Source organism: Rhopilema esculentum, chromosome 2 (genome assembly GCF_057945365.1).
Source record: "Rhopilema esculentum isolate cy_ngs chromosome 2, ASM5794536v1, whole genome shotgun sequence".
In the NCBI taxonomy this organism is placed as follows: domain Eukaryota; kingdom Metazoa; phylum Cnidaria; class Scyphozoa; order Rhizostomeae; family Rhizostomatidae; genus Rhopilema; species Rhopilema esculentum.
In genome coordinates, this window is record NC_142816.1 from 3,852,853 (window position 1) to 3,872,950 (window position 20,098).

General features: G+C 36.1%; 2 protein-coding genes across 3 annotated transcripts; one reads left to right on the plus strand and one right to left on the minus strand.

The window, feature by feature from the left end:
• Positions 1-1,077: 1,077 nt before the first annotated feature.
• LOC135695647 (protein LTO1 homolog) lies at positions 1,078-3,626 on the plus strand. The gene is made up of 5 exons (XM_065214794.2): positions 1,078-1,168; positions 1,379-1,484; positions 2,017-2,078; positions 2,658-2,784; positions 3,556-3,626. Exons 1-5 carry the CDS (start codon positions 1,095-1,097, stop codon positions 3,622-3,624), a joined length of 438 nt encoding a protein of 145 aa, XP_065070866.2. The 5' UTR covers positions 1,078-1,094; the 3' UTR covers positions 3,625-3,626.
• Positions 3,627-4,268: 642 nt separating this feature from the next.
• On the minus strand, positions 4,269-19,694 carry LOC135695645 (TNF receptor-associated factor 6). Of its 2 annotated transcripts, none has more exons than XM_065214792.2 (10): positions 19,525-19,694; positions 17,231-17,482; positions 16,087-16,138; positions 14,812-14,919; positions 13,710-13,871; positions 12,009-12,086; positions 10,170-10,247; positions 9,013-9,192; positions 8,107-8,401; positions 4,269-7,481 (listed from the first exon to the last, which is right to left on the minus strand). In XM_065214792.2, the coding sequence occupies exons 2-10, from the start codon at positions 17,437-17,439 to the stop codon at positions 7,132-7,134; spliced, it is 1,512 nt and encodes a 503-aa protein (XP_065070864.2). In that variant the 5' UTR covers positions 17,440-17,482; positions 19,525-19,694; the 3' UTR covers positions 4,269-7,131. The 2 variants fall into 2 exon arrangements, with proteins under 2 accessions (XP_065070864.2, XP_065070863.2); XM_065214791.2 differs by having other exon boundaries at positions 17,231-17,507; positions 19,525-19,693.
• Between the last annotated feature and the right edge of the window lie 404 nt (positions 19,695-20,098).

Below are 20,098 nucleotides of genomic sequence, written 5' to 3' on the forward strand. Positions count from 1 at the left end.
GAAGATACGGATTGTCTGATATCGATAGCCAATTTTATATCGCTGGCTTTTGAGTCACGGGAATCTTTTGGGAAGTCCTCTACGTGCATATCCTCGTAACGTAAACTTTCCAGCTCGTCATCATTTTTTTATCTGTTTATCTTTGTATTAGCTGTTTGCTGTTTTCTGAGATTTATTGTTAATTTGTAATTATGTTAACTTGTAAGTATAGTAATTCTGTTTGCTGTTTTCTGAGATTTATTGTTAATTTGTACTTATGTTCTGAGATTTATTATTAATTTGTAATTATGTCAACTTGTATGTATGGTAATTGTGTTGGCGATGGGCCATTTCGGCCTACAAGCCTTATATAAAAAAAATAAAAAAAAAAAAAAAAAAAAAAAAAAAAAAAAAAAAGAAAGGATGAACGTGCATACTGACATGCCCATTGAGAGAGGATGTGTGCCTTCCCCGCGGGTATTAACTCGAATTAACTGATTAATTCCCATTAAGTTGCAGCCCTATGTATAACTAGACCTTGGTACTCTTGGGCTAGTACAAGTTAGTTTAACACATCAGATTGAAGAAAAATAATTTTTTCTACTGACACACGCCTTAGTTTTAAAGATATGCTCTTTTTTGTCACGTCAAGATATCCGCTTTCGTTCTGATGCTGTATTTAAATGTGGGAAGTATATTTCCATCATTTACGTCGAAAGTTCTAGGCAATCATGTTCTTGGATTTTACAAAATTTCGTTGTTCTCAGTTTTGCTACGATTTAACAGTTTCTTGATTTATTTGCTGCGAGTACCGAAGTTTCTTAATTTTTTCTGACTGTTCAGTACTCGTTGCCGGTTTCGTATTAAAAAAAATGAGTGAAAACTAATAAACTATTAGCCTGAGATAAGGCTCGGACGGAATAGAAAAATAGTACCATTAAAAAGCGTGGTACTCATAGAAATGTTGGTACTGGAGATACTGAATGCAAAAAGAAGGCGTGTCGTCTTATTTCTCAATAGACACGCCCATTTCGTCCCGCCCCCACTCACCGGCCTCGTTTAATAGCAACATCAACAACCAATGGTTTCAATTTATAGCAACAGCAACGACAACAATGGCTGCCAAGCCACAAGGAGACATCCGCAATGCAGACGATATTTTCGATGACATTGTCCTCATAGAGCAGAAGTAGGTCAAAGTTAATGCAATAGATTGCATTTAATAGTTTGACTTTTTACAATATTTCATTTCATTCTGTTAGGGCTCTGTAGCCTATTTATTATAAAAAATTCAAAAGCTCACCTTATATCTAGTCAGCCATTGCCATAGTGCATCACAGTCTCTTCATAAATAGCCACACTCACTCTAGTACTAATCTCCTGCTTTCTTTCAAATTAGATTACATCTTGATGGCTACAACGAAGGATATTTTGAAGGGCAGCTTGTCGGTGATGTAGAAGGGTTCAAGCTTGGTGTTGAAAGAGGCAAAGCATTTGGACAAGAGGTCTAGTGCCAACAAAGTTATAATAATGAATAAATTCATTCTAAATTATGTAATATAATCCATTGTAAGATCAACATGTAAATGTTAATTATTCAATTTGCCTGATAGTCATCATAACAATGAAATTTTTGAATTTTTTTCTCATGTGAAACAAGTTATTGTTTCATGTAAAACAACCTTTGCTGATTCTTACAGTTATTATTCAAGCTAAAAAAATGTAATATATTTATATCATCGAATCACGTCATCTGGGCACATGGCTTTGATAGCTCTGTCTTGAGTTCTTTCCATGTGTCCATCAGCTAATTAAGTAAATCTAATGTAGTTTATCTTAAACCTTTTCGTATTAATATTTTTCTTCAAATTTACATTTATTGATTGTATTCAACAACTTTAGAATGATGTAACTTGTAATTAACTTGATTTGCTGAAATTTTTTTTGAGTTTTTTGAGTTTGAGTTTATTGCCAGGTTAAAGTGGCAAGGAAATCAGTACTGTTATTTTTGAAGTAGCTGGACAACTTTTTTTATAGGTCGGCTTTTATCATGGGTTTTGTTCAACTATGCTTATGTTACAAGATGGAGATTGTGGAAGGTTAGTGCAACTTTTTACAAGAAAAGTTTTATTTTACAAAAAAACTACAATCCACCCAGAAGGCATTTCTTGAATAAGAAACAACTTCTTAAAGTGATTTAGAATAAAATACTAGTGGTTATATTGCCTTTTTATTGCCAATCATCACCTTAAATGTATGCCTTTTCATTTACTTGTAATGGTTTAGAAAAACAACATTTTTTAACAGCCTTTTGTCTTTATTTACTATGTTAATTAATTAATTTACATTATCAAAATAGGCATTTCCTCTTTTTGCTCACTCATCTTCAACACCATTTTAGATTTGCAGGTGGACAACCATTGAATGCAGGATAACAAATTAGGTTTCATTGACTTCTTCCTGATATTCTAAAATATTTTTCTTAATACCTTACATCTCTTAGGAAATTGAGTTTTCAGAAAAAAAGCTCTTGCTAAATTGGTTAACTACTTTCAGATATTGACAGCCTCCCAACAAATAAAGATTACTGGCATGCAATTCTGGAATCTTATAATGATAATTTTTAAGGCCCTTCTATAGCTGTGACCTTTGTAAAATTTATTTGATTTCAAACATAGCCAAAGATTGGTCAAAGTTTTGCAGCAAATGAAAACAAAACTACTGAAGATGGAAAATAAGGGTTTGGATCCACAGGACCAAAGTCTTTTTGATGATTTAGAAACAGTTAGAGCTAAATTCAAGCAGGTAAGACTTATGACAAGATGCCATTTTTCAACATCAATGAAATCCTTCTGAAATATACTCAATTATAATTTCATAATTTTAGATATCTTCAATTTTGAAGCTAAAAAACCACAAACCAGTTGCACAGTGTTCCTTTTAACCAGTTGCACAATTCCTAATGCTCAGTGTTCCTTTTAAAGATAAATATTTTGTTTTTTATTAAAGAGATTCTTCTCACGATTAGTATATGGTTTTTAAAACCTACTTCTTCGTTTAGTCCCTTCACATGGAAACAATTACTGTTCCAATAACATTCCAAATTTTAGAACAGTGATATGATTATGTGCCAGTTTTTCTTCTGTTCACATAGGAATGTTCAATCATTCCATTCCACTTTTTTGTTAAAAGTTGAAAACCAAGTTTACTATTCCTTCCCATGCCTGCATTTTTATATTAACAGTGCAAGTGTAAGCCAAATCAGCAATCATTTTGTTCTAAAGACCAGTTGTCTTGCTCACACAGAACAAATTGTGACAATTATATGCTATTTCACTTTTTCTATTACTTTTGAGTGTGTTCCAATTTTTGGAAACAACAGTACAATTCCAAGAGTTCTTGAGTGAACGCAAAATGAGGGTTTCACTTTTTGGAATACAATGACACAGAATGATACAAAATCATTCCCATATGAACGGGGCCTTAGTCTGTTGTCCATTATCATGTGCTTTTATTTTTCAGTTTTCCATGTTAAATCAAAATACATAAAATAAAATGAAACTAAAACTTTTTCAGGTATCCTCACTGATGAATGCAACACCTCAGTATGGTAGTGCCCCTGCAACAAGTGATCATGCATTTTAGTTCTACACTAACTTGTCAGATGTCTCCCCATTAAGCTGTCTGCCTTCTCCTCCTGAAATTTAGGAACTTTGACAATACAGTGCTATCGTTCTGGATTACTTGTATGAGTGATTGAAGCTGTCCTTGACAGATAAAAAGAGGACCAAAACAGATTTCAAACTGGGCAAATTTCCTGGAAATATAGAACTGGAAAGATTTCCAAACAAAGGAGAAACAGTGATTGGGTTGCAGCACATGCTACTGAGCATAGACTGGTTCACTGGAGCACAGACTCTACTGTTTTCAACTTGGCTCCTCTGTTTCCTTTTCTATCTTTCCGTTGAGTTGAGTTAAAAATTTATTGTTTCTACTGGGAGCCAAACAATAAATTTTAAATTCAACTCAATGGAAAGATAGAAAAAGGAAACAAAGGAGCCGAGTTGAAAACAGTAGAGTTTGCACGCAGGCTAGGTTCACTAAGATGAAAATACATCTGTGAAAAATGGAATTGCAGAAAGCTGTTGCTGGTTATGATTGGGGTTATGATGTACATAAAAAGGATATTTAGCATTCACAAGGAGAAGCTTTTTGCAGATTCTTTAAACTTTACACAAGGGACACAAGGCACTTCATGTCAAGGATATACCTTTCATAAAATCGACTAATAACATAAGAAAATTCAATCATATTTCAGGTATATTTGTATTCAGACAAAAAAAACCATTTTAAAACCTAACTAACTGCTTGTTTCAATCTTACACATCTATAATTTGCTTGCCAACAGATTAGATTTTGACTACAATGCTGCAATGACTATAAGAGAATAAACAAGCTGTGCTAATCTTTAATTTTGGCTGTTGTAAAAGAAAGCTATTGTGCACTGAAGCATTTTTACATACTGTTTAAACTAGAACTACTTAATTGGAAGTATGTTTGCTCAATGAGAAGGGAAAGAAAAGAGGCCAATAGCACTTGGAGGGCAATCATTGGCTTTCAGTGGGCCTAAATATGCAAATTACATTCCTGTCTGCAGAATACTGTTTCAAATGAATAAGGTATAATATTATAACAAATTGGTCTCCTTTCTGCATTGAAACATTGATGAGTACAGCAGTGGCAGCCTGGTCGTTTTCGCCTGGAAGGGCCAGCAGCAAAATGGCGCCCTTTCTAACAAATCTTTAAATTCACTATGACACAAGTGAAAGGTGCTAGAAATGATTTTGTCATTTGATGATACAAAATGAAGTAAATATTTCATCAAACTTCAAAGAAATATTATTAAAGACCAAACAAGACGCAACTGTTAAGAAAATTGGGCTCAAAATCAATGCATGGCCCTTGAAAAAGAAACCTGAAGTACCTACTGGTTAGAAACATCAGTGACGCTGGAACGACCAAGGGGCAAGGGGGCAGGCTTGAGTAAAAGGGCATTCGAGAGACAATTCTCAGCTTCTACTAATTCCTTCATATGTGCCATTTTACTTCGATCTTCTGTAGGCATCTTGAACATTGAAATAACAATCAATGTAAGTAAATTGTACCAGGAAAAAATTGAACATTGGCTATCTTTTGGCATCAGGAAGTTTTGAGAAATGTTGTCATAAATGAGACACTACAAACAGAATTTAATACAAATCTATCTGATTACTAAAAATGGCTGGTTTCAAGGGCACTTAAATGAAAAGGGCACTCTGGTCCCCTTGCCCATCCTATCAAAAGCAACAGGGGCAGTTGACCCCCTGCGCCCCATTCCCCAGCATCTCTGAGAAACACGAAGTCAATGTTTTAAGTTAAAAGTAATCTGTTTAATTTATCCTTTTTGAAGAAACATAATAAGAGCTGGTTTCATTAGGTTTTAGTTTTGGATGCACTTTCTAGGGTTTTTTTTGTTATCTTGTGCACCTAAAACTGAACGTTTGTGGAAGTGACTTAAGATAACATACGGACTAATCTAGGATGAAGCAATTAAACAAACGAAATGTCTCTTGATTAGGTCTCTGAAGGCCAGCAGAGCCAAAGAGACTCCTTGAAACTCAAAATTTTCCATAGAAGGGGGTGCAGCATGAGTCCGGACACCCTAAACACAGACTGTCTTCGGAGTATATTTGTGTGCCCCATGAGTGCTATGACCTCCACACAAAAGAATTTAACAGTAAGTTTCCTGAAACTGCTCTAAAAAATTGATTAATTTTTGCGCCCATGCGAACTGTACAAATGTTTTTTCTGGATAATACAGTACTAAAGGGGCACCATGACGTGCCCTGAAGTGAGACTGTTCTACGGGGTATGGGGCATGCACCCCAATAAAGATTTGAATTTTAAGGGGTCTTCTTTGTCTCTGCTGATCTCCTAGAGAACTAATAACCAGACAAGTCGGTCGTATCAAACTTCTGTCGAGTTTTCTGCGCCCTAAACAAGCTTTGGCGTCCCTATAAAAAAGTTAGCTGGGGGGCCCTGACCCCCTGACCCCCCTGCCAGGCCGCCACTGGAGTACAGCATAAAATAGCTAATGCAGCTTTGGGTAAATGATTGAATTTTAGACAGATTTTAAAAGGCCTTATTTTTATTTTGTTGAATCGTACTAAAAGGAAGGGCTTTGTATGATCACAACTTAAGGATGTTGACAATACCAAGAAATCATAGCTCCATTAAAGTTAAAAACCTCTTTCCAGGGTAATTTTCCAACCAGTTGGTGGCAAATCACAATTAATGTTGAAGCCAACATACTTATGCATAAAATTCCTGAAGGAGGTTTAAAGAATTGTTTAGCTTGTTAAAACATTCAAATCTGATCAAATAAAAAGCAAAAAATTATTGACAAATATTTATTACAAGGTATCTTTAATGGTGCACCAAAAATATCTATATTCAACTAAAACTGAACAATTTATAGGCACCAAAGACTTTGTCAAAATCTTCCATGCTCTGCAAACTGCTCAACTGGATTTCTTGAGAATTTATGAAAATTTTATGAGACTTTTGAGCAAATTTTTGAAAAGATCTTTACAGAATTTTTTCAGTGCTTTGCACCTGACGTACCAGTCAACCTTAAACATATACAAATTTCCTTGAAATCTAAAACGGGCCAAAAAAATTTAACTTCTGAATTAAGCAAAGTGGAAGTATGGAAAGTAGTTGCACATTTAGCGTCATCTCAAAGTTAACAATGGCAAAAAATGAGCATTATGCCATCAAATCATGATAAACGTGTCCTCTTTGGGAAAAAGGGGGGGGGGGGGGTTGGCGTTGTACATTTGGCATGACCAGTATAGATTCATGTGATCTCCATAGCTATTGTGTACAATTGGACGTTGACGGGTACTGGTTTTTACAAAAAAATAAGCTTACTTCGTGTGATCACTTCTAAGATTTACCAATAGAATTGAAACATAAAAAACGACAAAATTGCCTTAGTTCTGAAATACTAAGCTTGGGGAACCTTGGGCCAATTTCCATGCTGATGGAATCACATATTTGTAATGTACAACATGAAACGAAGAATTCCATAATACATTGCACAAAATACTTTCAGTCATTTAAAGAAACAGAAACATGAACAATCATTGAATTGTTTTTTATATACTCGCGGCTATGCAGTACAATATGAGAAATCATCTCAACATACCCGTAACCTTTATGGTTTCTCGGTGTTCGCGGCCTTATGAATGCTTGTAAATTAGGCCTTGAGAGGAGCGTTTCAGTTACGTGAACCTGTTCTTCTTCTGACTGGTCAACAGCCATCAGCTTGATTTGCCCCGGAAACGGCCACTGCAGTATTGAGTCAAACTCCCCTTGCATCAAATGGATAAACATTGAAACGTGTGTTGATGCCCCCGAGTCGACGCCGTTGAGATTTATTCGAAGACACATTTTGTATCCTGGTTTTAAAGATGGTAAACTATCAGTCAGCTAGTACTATGTGATTCAAAAACGAATAAATGAGATTAATGAATGACCATTTACGCATCCTTGGAGTTAAAGAGCATTTGCGCCAATCACAACTTCTTTTGCGGATTGCGAGGGTCCCACGTTTATTCCCCCTTTTACTATACTTTGATCAGCTGACAGAAACGTTAAAAGCATGCTAGAACACGCTCTCCTGTTCATGAAATCACAATTTTTCGGAACTCAGAACTTGTTAAACTGATTGGTTTTTTGTACAATGATGGTACAAGTTTGACCAATCAAACTCACCACTGGACTCTAGGTTTAGACACGTGGTCTTTCAAATTGTCTATAACATTTTAAACTGAGCTGAACTGAACTTTCAAGTTTCTAAATTTCTTATGCTTTTGCTTGAACGATTTGTGGTGCAGGCAAAAACCTAAGTTTATAATCAACATTAATGGGGGAGGGGTACTGAGCAGGTGTGACCCCGTCTTTACTGGTAATAAACTTCTTATGGTACCCACCCCTACCCCAGCCAAAGGCTTCCTGTCCTGCCCCTACCCAGATACTCCTCATATTGATGCATAACACTCAGGGAAATATTGCTTTAATTACCTGGTATACCAGTGTAAAATGGAACACTGTGAATTGCTGGGACCTCATTTGACTTTGCTTGCTGAAACAATTTATCGAAATTGTTGATCTTCCAAATAAAATTACCGTTCCAAACTTTTGCTTGTATTTCAGCTATCGTAAACTCTCGTGCATCAAAACGCTCAGTTAATGTTTTCACACTCTCCTTGAGTTGACTGAAAACACTGTTCTGATTAGAGTAATACAACTCTGCGAGCTGGATTCCCTGGTCTCCTCTTTCTTTGGCATCAATCACCCCAGCCTGCAAAGCATCTACCTGAAATTCAAAGTAAGAGTCACGTTGTTATTGTCCTTATGATTTCTATCTAAAAGTCTGTTCATTTAAATATTTAGGTGATTTTCGAAACGGAAAAACGATGTCAAATATGAAATCCTTCACCAATTCTTATTGTTGGTTATTTCTACATCCACAATCCATAATAATATTGATGGCAAAATCGCATAATAAGTTCTGACTCAATCGGTGCAAAGGAAGAGAACTGGCCTATAGGCAGAGTGTGCAGGTAGAATGCAGCAGCATGCAAAATCTCTTACACTGCGGAGGAGATGCTGAGATGAATTCAGCTGTTCTGCTACTTGACTGATTTACAAAAACCTATTAGTAAGTTGGTCGAGCTATACCCCCTAGAAGCAAGCTACTTTCACGTAGATACCCCCTTGAAAATAGAATCAACGGACTAAAACAACTGGTTCACTTCACCAATCACCTAACGCTAACACACTTGTAGGGGCAACTACCTAAATGAAATTATGACATGATAATATTCTGTACCCTATCTCCAGGCCTTTGCCCCTTGCTTCTATGCTGTAGGGAATCAGTCCATTTAGAGAAATAGGATCTACCGTACAGGGGAAACAACGCAGTACCTTTCCTGAAATTTCCACCAATTTCTGTGACAGCTCTGGTACAGATGCTTTTTGAAGAGATTTCACGGGAACAATTTCTTTGTCCACTTTGCCAGCGAGTGCCGTGTAATTCGCAAGTAACTCACTGATATGCAGCATTAGCGATTTCTCGAAATGTTGGCTGACATCAGCACGAGCCCCCTGCAAACAAAAAAGGGATTCTCATAATTCACAAATAAGACCCCCTTAGTTATGCTGAGCGTCAACATTCTTAATTCAATTTTGGGCCTAAATTCCGTCTTTAAGTATTTGTAAACAACACCGAGAGTAAATCAATTAATGTAATGGAAAAGAGGCAAGTCCTAGCACCAGTTCAAAACATCTTTAAGATTATCTTTTGCTGTTGTGTTAATGAAAGCTGAAATAAAAAGAAAGTTAAAATTGTGACAAAACGCATACCTTTGATAAAAATGTAGCATTTTCGAGCCCCAGAATTTTTATTAACTATATTCTTATGAAAAAAGTTTAATAAATGTTTTGTGTTGTCCAAGGTAAAAATTGCGTTGTTATCGTGGAGATAATTGTTTGCCTTAGAGGGACTGTTCGAGATAGAGGGATTCGGGGTCAGTGGGCCCCATGGGTACAACCCCCTTTATCATCTGTTAGAAAGCAGACTCATTTTGTTCGACCTATCACTAAAATGCTTCATGGACTGTACTAAGCTCACGAAAAACAGCCCACCATCACTAATCTTAAAACCAACAAAATAGAAAACTAGCAATATATTTCACAACTTCTTGTTCTAAAACATTGGTAACAAAACGATTCTATTTCAAATGTCATTATAAGGGCTGAACCTATACATCTTATTTAGATTTATCAACAGTCGCCACGAAGAGGCCTAAACACGGACGCTCCCCGTACCCATATGAGAGAACTGCCTCTAGAAATTTATAATCAGCAAACAGATTTTAGATTCTTTATTCTTCTCTACCATCCACGGTTAGTAGATTGAAATAAAAACAGCTTTTTGCGAGAAACTGTATTAACAAAATTAGCTAATATTTCGCCCTGGTCAACAGAATCTTACTTAGCTGTTTTTCTATATCCCACCTTTTACATAGCAAAATTTGGCTACATAATACCGAGAAAGTGATCGATATGGTTCTAATACTCACTTCGAATTTACAACCAAAAACATTGAAGGGGCATTGCACCACTGCTCGGACGCATACAAATTTCAAATGTTCGTCAAGCTGCAGGAAAAAGATGAAACTGACATTAATGTCTATCAAATAAGTAAAACAACTGGATTAAACTAAGATTTAATCAGTAGAGAGTGCGGGAAAATAACTGTTGCCTTTAAACTTTAAGATTTTAATCCTCACGAAACTAAAAGGTCGAGACAGAAAATGAAAATGCATAAAAATGAATTCTGGGTATATATGATAGTGTCAAACGAGAATGGAGTTTTGAAAGTACATTTCATGGAATACTAATGATGGGTCCTCAAGGGGGTGGGGATTTCAAGATTGACGTTGTCCCCAAATGGGCTACAAGATGTGGCTTTAAAACATAAGGAGACAAGAAGCGACGTCTCCAACTTAAGAGCCCTACAAAAACTTTCGATGTTCATAACAAAATTACAGGTCCCAAAGCATAGTTTTTGCCACTTTATTTGCAGGAAAGAGAAACCCGGGGAAATTTACTGCCAAAAAAGTTCAGAGCGTAAACAGTCACTTCTTTGTACCTGTCTAAGCAAATGCAATAGGGATTTTAAAATATACTTAAATTCACTATTTAAGTTTCATTAATTCAAAATATAATGAAACTAGAGTTCTTTATAAGCCATGCACCAGTTTGAGCAAAATTCTGTATTCTTTATTCATATCTTATAATAGGCAAATAAACAAATAGTATTTATTCATGTAAATTGGAATCCTACTTTCATATCTAATAAAGAAATCTGGTATAGAAAATGTTTCGGTAGGGGATTATTTCCTTCATCAAGAGGGGCTAGAACGCTTAATCATTTTTTAACTCCTCCAACAGCCAGAAATATTGTGAAATCCGGAAATCACAGCACCAAGTATTCTACACTCAACTACTGTTTAGCTATTGAGCCAAACTTTTAATGCGAAACTTTATTTTTAAAAACAGGTAATGGATATTCAAAAAAATTAAGAAACTTAGCAATCAGAGCAAAGAAGCAATGAACTTTCAGAACTTTGAAGGTCGTGGATTTAGATCAATGTGGTTGACTGGTTAGCACAGGATTTGAAACACAAACAATTTATTGTCTTGTCATTAAATCACGGCCTTATTCATTAAATCAGTCTTATTCACAGTTAATTTTAAATGACCTATCTTTATCTCCCGCAATAGTTGTGACTGTTTACATTTTATTACATTTACATTTTACTTCGCAAAACATTTTATTACGAAATTTTCCCAAAAATTGAGAGGCGTTGGATGCTGATTCATGAAAACTAGTTTATTCAAGCTAACTAGACTTTGAAATCGACCCCTTTATCAATCTTTCACCATAACCTATTAGATAGCCAGATCTGAAATTACAGTGGAACCTCCATATAACGGACACCAGTGGGACCAATGTTATTGTCCGTTGTAGAGAGCTGTCCGCTGTATGGAGGTGTCATCTTTTTTTAACTTTTGTTTTGGGACTCAAATATCTGTCCGTTGTTTGGACGTGTCAGTTGTATAGAGGTGTCCGTTGATGGAGGTTCCACTGTACAAAGAAATTTAATTGCAAAGGCTATGATTCCTGTCTCCAGTTTAAGGGCACAATGTCCCAATGCATTGCCATTTAAATTCCCCATTGATTGGAGTATACAATAGACCTACTGTTACGTATCCATTCGGAAACGTAAGACTAATTCTCACTGTTTCATAGTCATAAACTCGCCACATAGCCTATTGTTAATTCTAAACAGTTTACTAACTGGACTTTAACTTCAGTTCATTTCAATTAATTTTAACTAAAGGATAAAAAATACCTTTTTTCTTGGATAAGTATCATCCGAGCAGTTGTTTGGACAATGTACTGGATATTCTGGACAAGATCCAGCATGTTCCTGCAAATATGAAAATTGTAAACACAAACTAATTAAAAAATAAAACTTAACTTTAAGAAAAGCTAAAAAAATATTTGAAATTTTGCCTGATTCAAAGAAGATCAGAATCTGTTATTTTAATCAAAAGCAGAAAGGCAACTGAGCCCACGCCCATAGGCAAAAAGAGTGATTGGGGTGAGAGGGAATGGTTTTCGAAAAAGAGGAAAGGGGCGAGAATGACTGGTTTTCCAAAAAAGAGAAAATAGGGTGCGAAGGAATTGTTGTGGAAAAAGAGGAAATGGGGTGCGAGGAAATTGTTTTTAAAAAAGATGAAATTGGGCGAGAGAGAGTGGTTTTCCAAAAAGATGAAATTGGGCGAGAGGGAATGGTTTTCTAAAAAGAGGGAACGGGGTGAGAATGACTGCTTTCCCAAAAAGAGGAAATGGGGATGAGAGGGAACTGCATATAGACGCATATCTTTTCTAATTCGGGGTGATAATAAGAGAGCCACGCAAACTCTCTTTGACTGAAATCAAGAGGTTCGAGACTCCCTTCAAGTAAACCACTGACACCTTAAACCAGGGGTCGGCAACCCGCGACCCGCGGGCCACATGCGGTTACCTTAAGCCTGATTTACACGAGACGAATTTTTCGCGCGAAGCGAATTTTTCGCCACGAATTCGCTGCGAATTCGAAGTTTAATTTCCACTTGCAGAATTTCTTTTGCGAATTCGCCGCGAATAATGTCAAAGAAAATGGCGTCTGTTCGAAGATTGTTGTTATTAAAAAAAAGCGAGCAAAAAAGCAAAGAAAGGAGTACTTGGTTCGAAAATTATTCAGAACGTCTGCAGAAGGGGGAGTTTCATCTTTTGGTAAGGGACTTACGCTTACATGACCAGGAATAAATACTTTCGAATGTCGCCAACTACATATGTGGAGCTTTTGTCGTTTATTGCACCAAAGACGCCTGTTGCTAGAAACGTCCCCTTCCATTGTTTATGTTATAGGTGCGGGATTTTCCCAGCATTGTTTAGGCCTAGTCATAGGTTACACATTCTTCACCCATGTTGTTGTTTGAACCATTGCGTAGTTTTCTGTCGTTTTGCATACTTTTTGATTTAGATATGTTTACATTGCATAGCATCTTCACGTCGACGACAAAGATTTGTTGTGAAAAGAGTGTTTCTCTCTTGTTCACTAGTTGGGTTTGTGTCAGCTGTCTTCAATTGCTGTTCTGATTGGTTTATTTTACAAGGCGAAAAATTTCGCAGCGAAAAAGTAGGAATGGTTTCTACTTTTTCGCAGCGAATTATTCGGCGTTCCCGCTAGCCCACAGGTGGGTTAAAAGATACCCGGGTTAAAGCTAATCCACTCAGATTAGCTTTGTTTTAAACCGGGTTAATGAAAAGGCTGCCTGAACGAGTATCTGCAGCTGACCTAGGGCCAGCAATTAGGCTGTCAGCGGCCATGCATGTGGGAGCTAGTGTAGAAAGGAAAGGAATAGTACGCATGAGTCTAAAGAGAATCGACAGCCTCTTTAAGCAATATAACCAAGATTTGTACAACTCGCCAGAGATTTAACAAAATCTAAATTTTTACGTATATCAATGAGTCAGGCTACAAACAAATTATGAGCAAACCTACATCAAAGTCTTTGAAAACCACTTTCTTCTGACAATATGTACACGTCTCAATTCTTTTTAAACATTCTTCTTTTAAGTGCTTTTGGAGGTTAGCTTTCAGCAAACTTTGGCCACATGCATTCGTACAGGGAACCACCTCATACATACAGTCACGCAAATGAGGCTAGTAAGAAAAACGAGGCAACACTTTATCAAACATGGATGAACAGTTAAATACATGTATTATGCTTCAGCTGATTTGAGCAATTATAGCACTTATTTCGTGTTTCAAAATTTCTAATAAATAAAAAAAAATAGGAAAGATTCAAATTTTATTTTTTCGTTAGAGGACGTCAAGAGTAAGCGAGAATAGGATACTCCAAAAAACCTCGTGGCATACATTTCGAGGAGTTTTTTTACTGTCTTAATGTGTCACAGGTAGCCTGGCGTAAGGGAACGGTCTCCAGCCTATATGACATCCAATAAAGAATGCTACCGGGTGGCAATCCCGTAATTAGACAGGCATGAACCCAACACGTAGTTGCTAAAATTTCTTCGAAACATTTTCTGTCGTCTTATGTCCATGTTTGCCAGCACCTGTTATCTTAAATGCTGGAGTTCTGTCAGGTTGCAAAACCGAAGACCTATAACCATTCTCGCAAATCAGCTTTTAAACAACTTTCAACAAAGAATAAATCAATTACTTCTTCATAAGAAAAATTTACAATATCTTGCAAGAGAAATTCATAAAACATTCAACGGTTTAAATCCAACCTTTGTGGATGAAACATTTTCCATTGAGAATGTTCATAACTCCTCAGCAGAGCCACGTTATAAAATATAATGATTTCATACCGTGTCATACAGATATAGAACATAATTCCAAACGAAATCAAATTTTCCCAAACTTTACAAATTTTCAAGAATAAAATCTCAGATTTTTCATCGTTTAACTGTACTTGTGACCTTTGCAAGGAATACGTATGCAACATCGGTTATATTTGATTTACATTATCCTTAGTGTTGGTAACTTAAATTAGTTAATTAGCTTGAGTATAGCTAGAGGTTGTATCAACTGCAAATAAAGAAAGAAAAAAATTGAAATATATTTATGTAAGTCCTACCGTCAGTTCTAACAGTCGACCTTTCCACTGACACTTTTCATCACCAAAGTTCCGACATCTAACGGTTAAGTTTCCAATTTCACGTTTGGCAAACGTATCGGGGTATATCTAAAACAAAAATAACAAAGATTACGGTTGAGGTCTCTTATAAAATGCTCAATGCCTTATAGGCTGGGCTCAACGCGCTGTGCTATGGAGAACAGGACTATCTTAAATTGCAACTCTAATTAATATTATCTTATAATACGACATAACCAAGTTTACTAACTGTAGGCAAGAACAATGTATAATAACAATAGCTAAAAGCTGATTTAAGCCCATTAAATTAAAATAAAATTATTAAATAATAAAATAAAGGTAATTATATATTGCTTAAAGAGGCTGTCGAGTCTCTAAGACTCTCGAGAGCTTTTCCATTCGTTGGGTTAAGTTTTCCACAATTCACATTCTGAAAATGGGACTGTTTCTATACCACAAGTTATTGCTTGAACTTTTGATAGCTGAGTATTGCTTTTCTGCTATGGGAAAAATTCGAGTTTCGTGTTTAATGCTTTAGAGGTCTACTCAAAATGTACGCGATAACAAAAAAGAAAATAGAAATAATGCAAATAAAATGAAATGATAATGATAATAATTATTATTATTTACTTTAGGCTGACATGTATATATAATGCAAACTATTAAATGGCTTTGAAAAGAGGAAACATTTTATAACATATTGGCTAAAAGTTTTTTCGTCTGACACTCCTCAGAGCATAAAACGTCAGAATAAGGGTCCAAGAGAATATGATGAAAAAAATAAACCCAGTTGTGGATCCAAGTAGGCCAATCAGAAAAACGCGAGCACAAGACTGGTATAGTTGACCAATCAGTGCCGCGAGCCTAAAGAAAAATTACCACTGGATTTGAAGAGAGCCTTTAGCCAATATGTTATACAATGTTTGCTTTTTCAAAGCCATTTTCAAGTTCTGTACCCCCAAAAAACTGTTAAACAATTAAATCCTATAAATAGTACAACAAATTAAAATAATTGAAAAATTGATAATATCAATTAAGATTATGATAAACCACTATAAAAATCCAACCCTGAAACATAGTTTTTACATAACCTGCAGAATTAATTGAGTTGCTTCTAAGATTTCAAATGAAAGGAGCTGAAGTTAAAGCTCCATTTGAATTAAACAAATAAAGACAGTCTGCACCCCATTAGCTTGGCTGCTTGATGATTGGAAAAGTTCCTACCAGCCCAACAAAGGAAATCTTGGGAATGCAAACCTGATCTTCACTGATGTCCTCATTGTCAACTGGACACTTTTTTCTTCCTTCTCTAGAAAGATTATAGAATACAGAAAATGAAATAATACATCCACCTGATAATAATTCCTGAATCTTTCAAGCAGGGCCAGCAGAGGGCCAGAGGACATTTCAGGGCCTCAAGGTTCAGGGGACCTCATAAAGTAATTGCAACTTTAAGAATGGAATTGATCAATGTTTGCCTTATAAAGAGGAACCAGTTTTATATTATTGTATGAAAATGACTGCAAAAAATATTCTGAAACCTATTTTAACCTAATCTAAAGGTTGTGGTTGCAAAAATTATAGCCTGACCTTTCACTTTTGCCCCAGGGCCTCAGAACCTCTTCGCGGCCCTGCTTTCAAGGCATGACAAATAATTGAGCATGTTTGAAAAGCAGATTGCATGCCATTTTCCTATTCAACACACTTTCAACCAACTTTTATCTCATCAATGCATCTGTTAGTCTTATGACATTACATATGCCGTCAGTCTGATGCCAAGCTGATATGCCATCTTAGTTGATGCACCCGGTTGCAAATCTTGCTTACAGTGAAATCATGTCAAGTAAGACATTCAAAGAGGGTAAGGGAAGATGTCTGACTTATTCCAGGAACATTTGAGCTAAACAAGGCAGGAAGATCGAGTGGGAATTGAAAATCATCGATCCAGACTTAGTGAGACTCCTAGGCAGGAAATAACAGGATTCAACTGTGCATCTAAATGATAGTTAAATCTTCGCTTTCTATCTCATCCCTTGATAAAACAGGTATAAATATCTGCCATATGCAAACCAAGGAGGATGTGTAGTACATGCTAATTCAATTAATGACAAGTAATGGTATGATGTCTAAGTGAAGAAAAGAAGTTAATCTACTTTGAATTCTGTTATCAAATTCAAAAATTCAAAAACAGTTACAATGGATACATTTTCTTCATAATTCTGGTAGTTTTTGGCAGAGAGCTTTAGCCCCCTTTAGGGACTGGCTTCTGCTGTTTTAATCTTAAACCCCAGAACATCTGCTGTTTTAATCTTAAACCCTAGAAAGTTCAACTAACAGTACCCCCCCCCCCACCCCAGGTTGTATAGTTATCAAAATTTAAGGTAAATTAATTACTGCTCACCTTATAACCTTTAGTATACAGTTGTAGCAAAATCGATGGCCACATGCAGTTTGTACAGGCTTTCTTAACACCAGCAAGCAAATGGGACATTCCATGATAGCAGTAGCTGGTGGGTCAAAATCTTCATCATAACCTTCTGTGCAATTATCATCATCATCCATGATTGAAAATTGTCCAGACATGCTTCTTTGTTGTTGTGCTGCAGCCATATCTCTGTTAAGTGTTTTTGCTATGCCAATATAACTTTGAAAGCTTGACATCACATGTAAAAAATATCCTTAGAAAAGTAAAGCACATTTTGAGCATGAAAAATACAAGTGAAAAAACTTTTTTTAAAACAGTATCAATCAAGGTCTACAGAGCCTATTACTTAATTATAGTATAACACCAAAAAAATGCAATAAACAAATAATGAAAACAAAATACTTAAGTGTAAGATTACATGAATAATATGAATAAAATAAAGAATAGCAATTATTTTCATAAAATTGTATCTAAGCAAGCCCAAATGTGTATCCTTTTTCTAAATTTCCTACAATTTACAAGTAATCAAGAGCTATCATGAAACTGAGCAGGTGCAATGTTTATTAACAAGAGATGACCCTTCAAAATATAGAGGCTTTCTTTGTCTGTTGACAGCGGGTCTTTAAAGATGTGTTTTGTGGCTTTACTGGGTATGAAAAATCTCAGATGCCAGAGGGAAGCTATCACTGGCTATTTTCAATTGTTCAAAATGATAAATGGTCATTCTTGGAATCATTTTCCCCTTTGTTTTCCAGCCATTTTGTAAATGGATAGCTCACTTGAACATAAGCAGTGGAAGGGATGATAATTGCACAATGAAAACCTGTTTAAACTTTTTTCTTTGGCTCAGTTGTCATATAGAAAAAAGTTTCATTGTATCTTCTTTAAAAATGACGACCTATTCAAAACAGTGAAAAGCTAGTGAAAATTTAGAAACTAAGGGGCCATATGAGTATCATAAATAAAAAATGAACTTGATTATTTAACTGACTAAAAGCATTTGTTTTACGACCAATTGGGCAATTTCTTTATGGTACCTCTAGCCTTAATCCTAGCCATGCCTGAACAAAACCCTAACTATAACTGAGACACTAAACAATGCAGAATATGAAAAACTAAGTGAGATAACTTATCTTATACATAATATAAGCGATAAAGAGGACTGCAGATTCTTAATGTTTGTCACAATATTTGGAAGTTTTTAAATGTTTTGAAGGTCGCTGTTTAAACTTTCTTTACATGTTAGTACCCAATGGGTATACCTGTAGCCCCCAGGGTGCATTCCATGTTCTTAGGCCCGAAGATTGTCAATGAACACTCAGGTTTTTTCAGTGTTCGGCATACAAACCAGTAAAGTTTTTGTTAGTTGGTGTACTAAAAATAAAGCCACATACATAGTTAACATGAAAAAGTATAAAATTAAGACTCATACACCACAGTTTTCTCTATTATTCAGTTTTTCTGGAGCACAATATTCACAGTTACTAACTGCTCATATTTTTGGCATACCTAAACAAATACCCCGGTGGTGGACCATTAGCATACCAGGCTGGAAAACTTGCATATACTTGCAGCAACAATGGGCTTCGTGTGCTCGCACCTCAGACTTGTAGTGACCCAAAATATAAATGAATTAATATTGTACACTATAGTTGTATATCATGGATGGGCATTGTTGTTTGCAGCTCAAATGCTTCCCCTCACAGGTTGCAGCTGATAATGTGCCATTGGTCGCAACAACACGTCAGGAAAATCATATCAGTTTTCCAACCTGGTTGGCGTACAGTTGACATGAAATGCACCCAGGGGTAACCCACCCCAATATTGTGGTCATAGGCAAAAGCTACTTTTTTTCCTGTTTATCACTCTACAATTTCATTTTTCAATGGAAAACGAGTTTTCTTGTAACACTTTTATTTTCTTTTTCAACGGTACGTATTCAAATTAAGTTCATGAAATTTTATTGACAAGAATTTAATAGATGAGACTATTTAGGCCAGTTAAAGAATGGACCAACATCAACAAATAATTTGTCCTGACCGTAGGCTTGCAACTTGGTCATTGCAACTAAAATTATCCTTTTTATATTTTCCCCTACTTTTTTCGACTTATTACACTACTATGCTTGCCATTGTTTTGGTAGAAACAAGACGCATATCTCGGAGGTAATTACGGCTAGGCTAGGTATGGTTCCACTTCGGTTGAACATCGCGCTAATAAAGAAGCTTGTTTATCTCCAACTACTCAAAACAACGAGGTTCAGAACTTACCATGAGCAAGGGTATGGTAGCGATTGCTTCTTGCCTTCCAAAACAATTTATAGCATCCAATTACCTCACTTTACATCGATTTGAACACAAGGGATATTCCCTTTGCCTGCAACGGCTACAACTCCTGCCTCGAATAAGAAACGATCTTCGCCCAATAAATTCCTGGAAACGAGGAAAACGTCGTTGACCAGATGACTCAGATGACACACATCATAGTCAATAGAAGTTCTCCTCTCTATTGTCTATGCACATATCATAAAAGGACGGAGAAGAATTGAATATGAAATTGTTAAGAATGAATTCTAATGAAAGGCACCGCAGAGCAGGGGGCTGGGGGTTGTAGCCCAGTTTTTGCTAAAAGTGCTAAAAATTAAGAAATGAACGACAATTAAGGCCATTTTGAGTTCGGTTTTAGCCCCCCCCCCCTCCCACTTTCTCAACCCTCCGCGGTATATGAAAGCTAGGAACTATCATTAGCCCAGTACTATTTTGCAAAAGTATATCAAAGGTAATTGAATTTAGGACAAATTGAAAACAGTTGTTTCGTCGGATACGTTGTTGAAATTGGAACCAG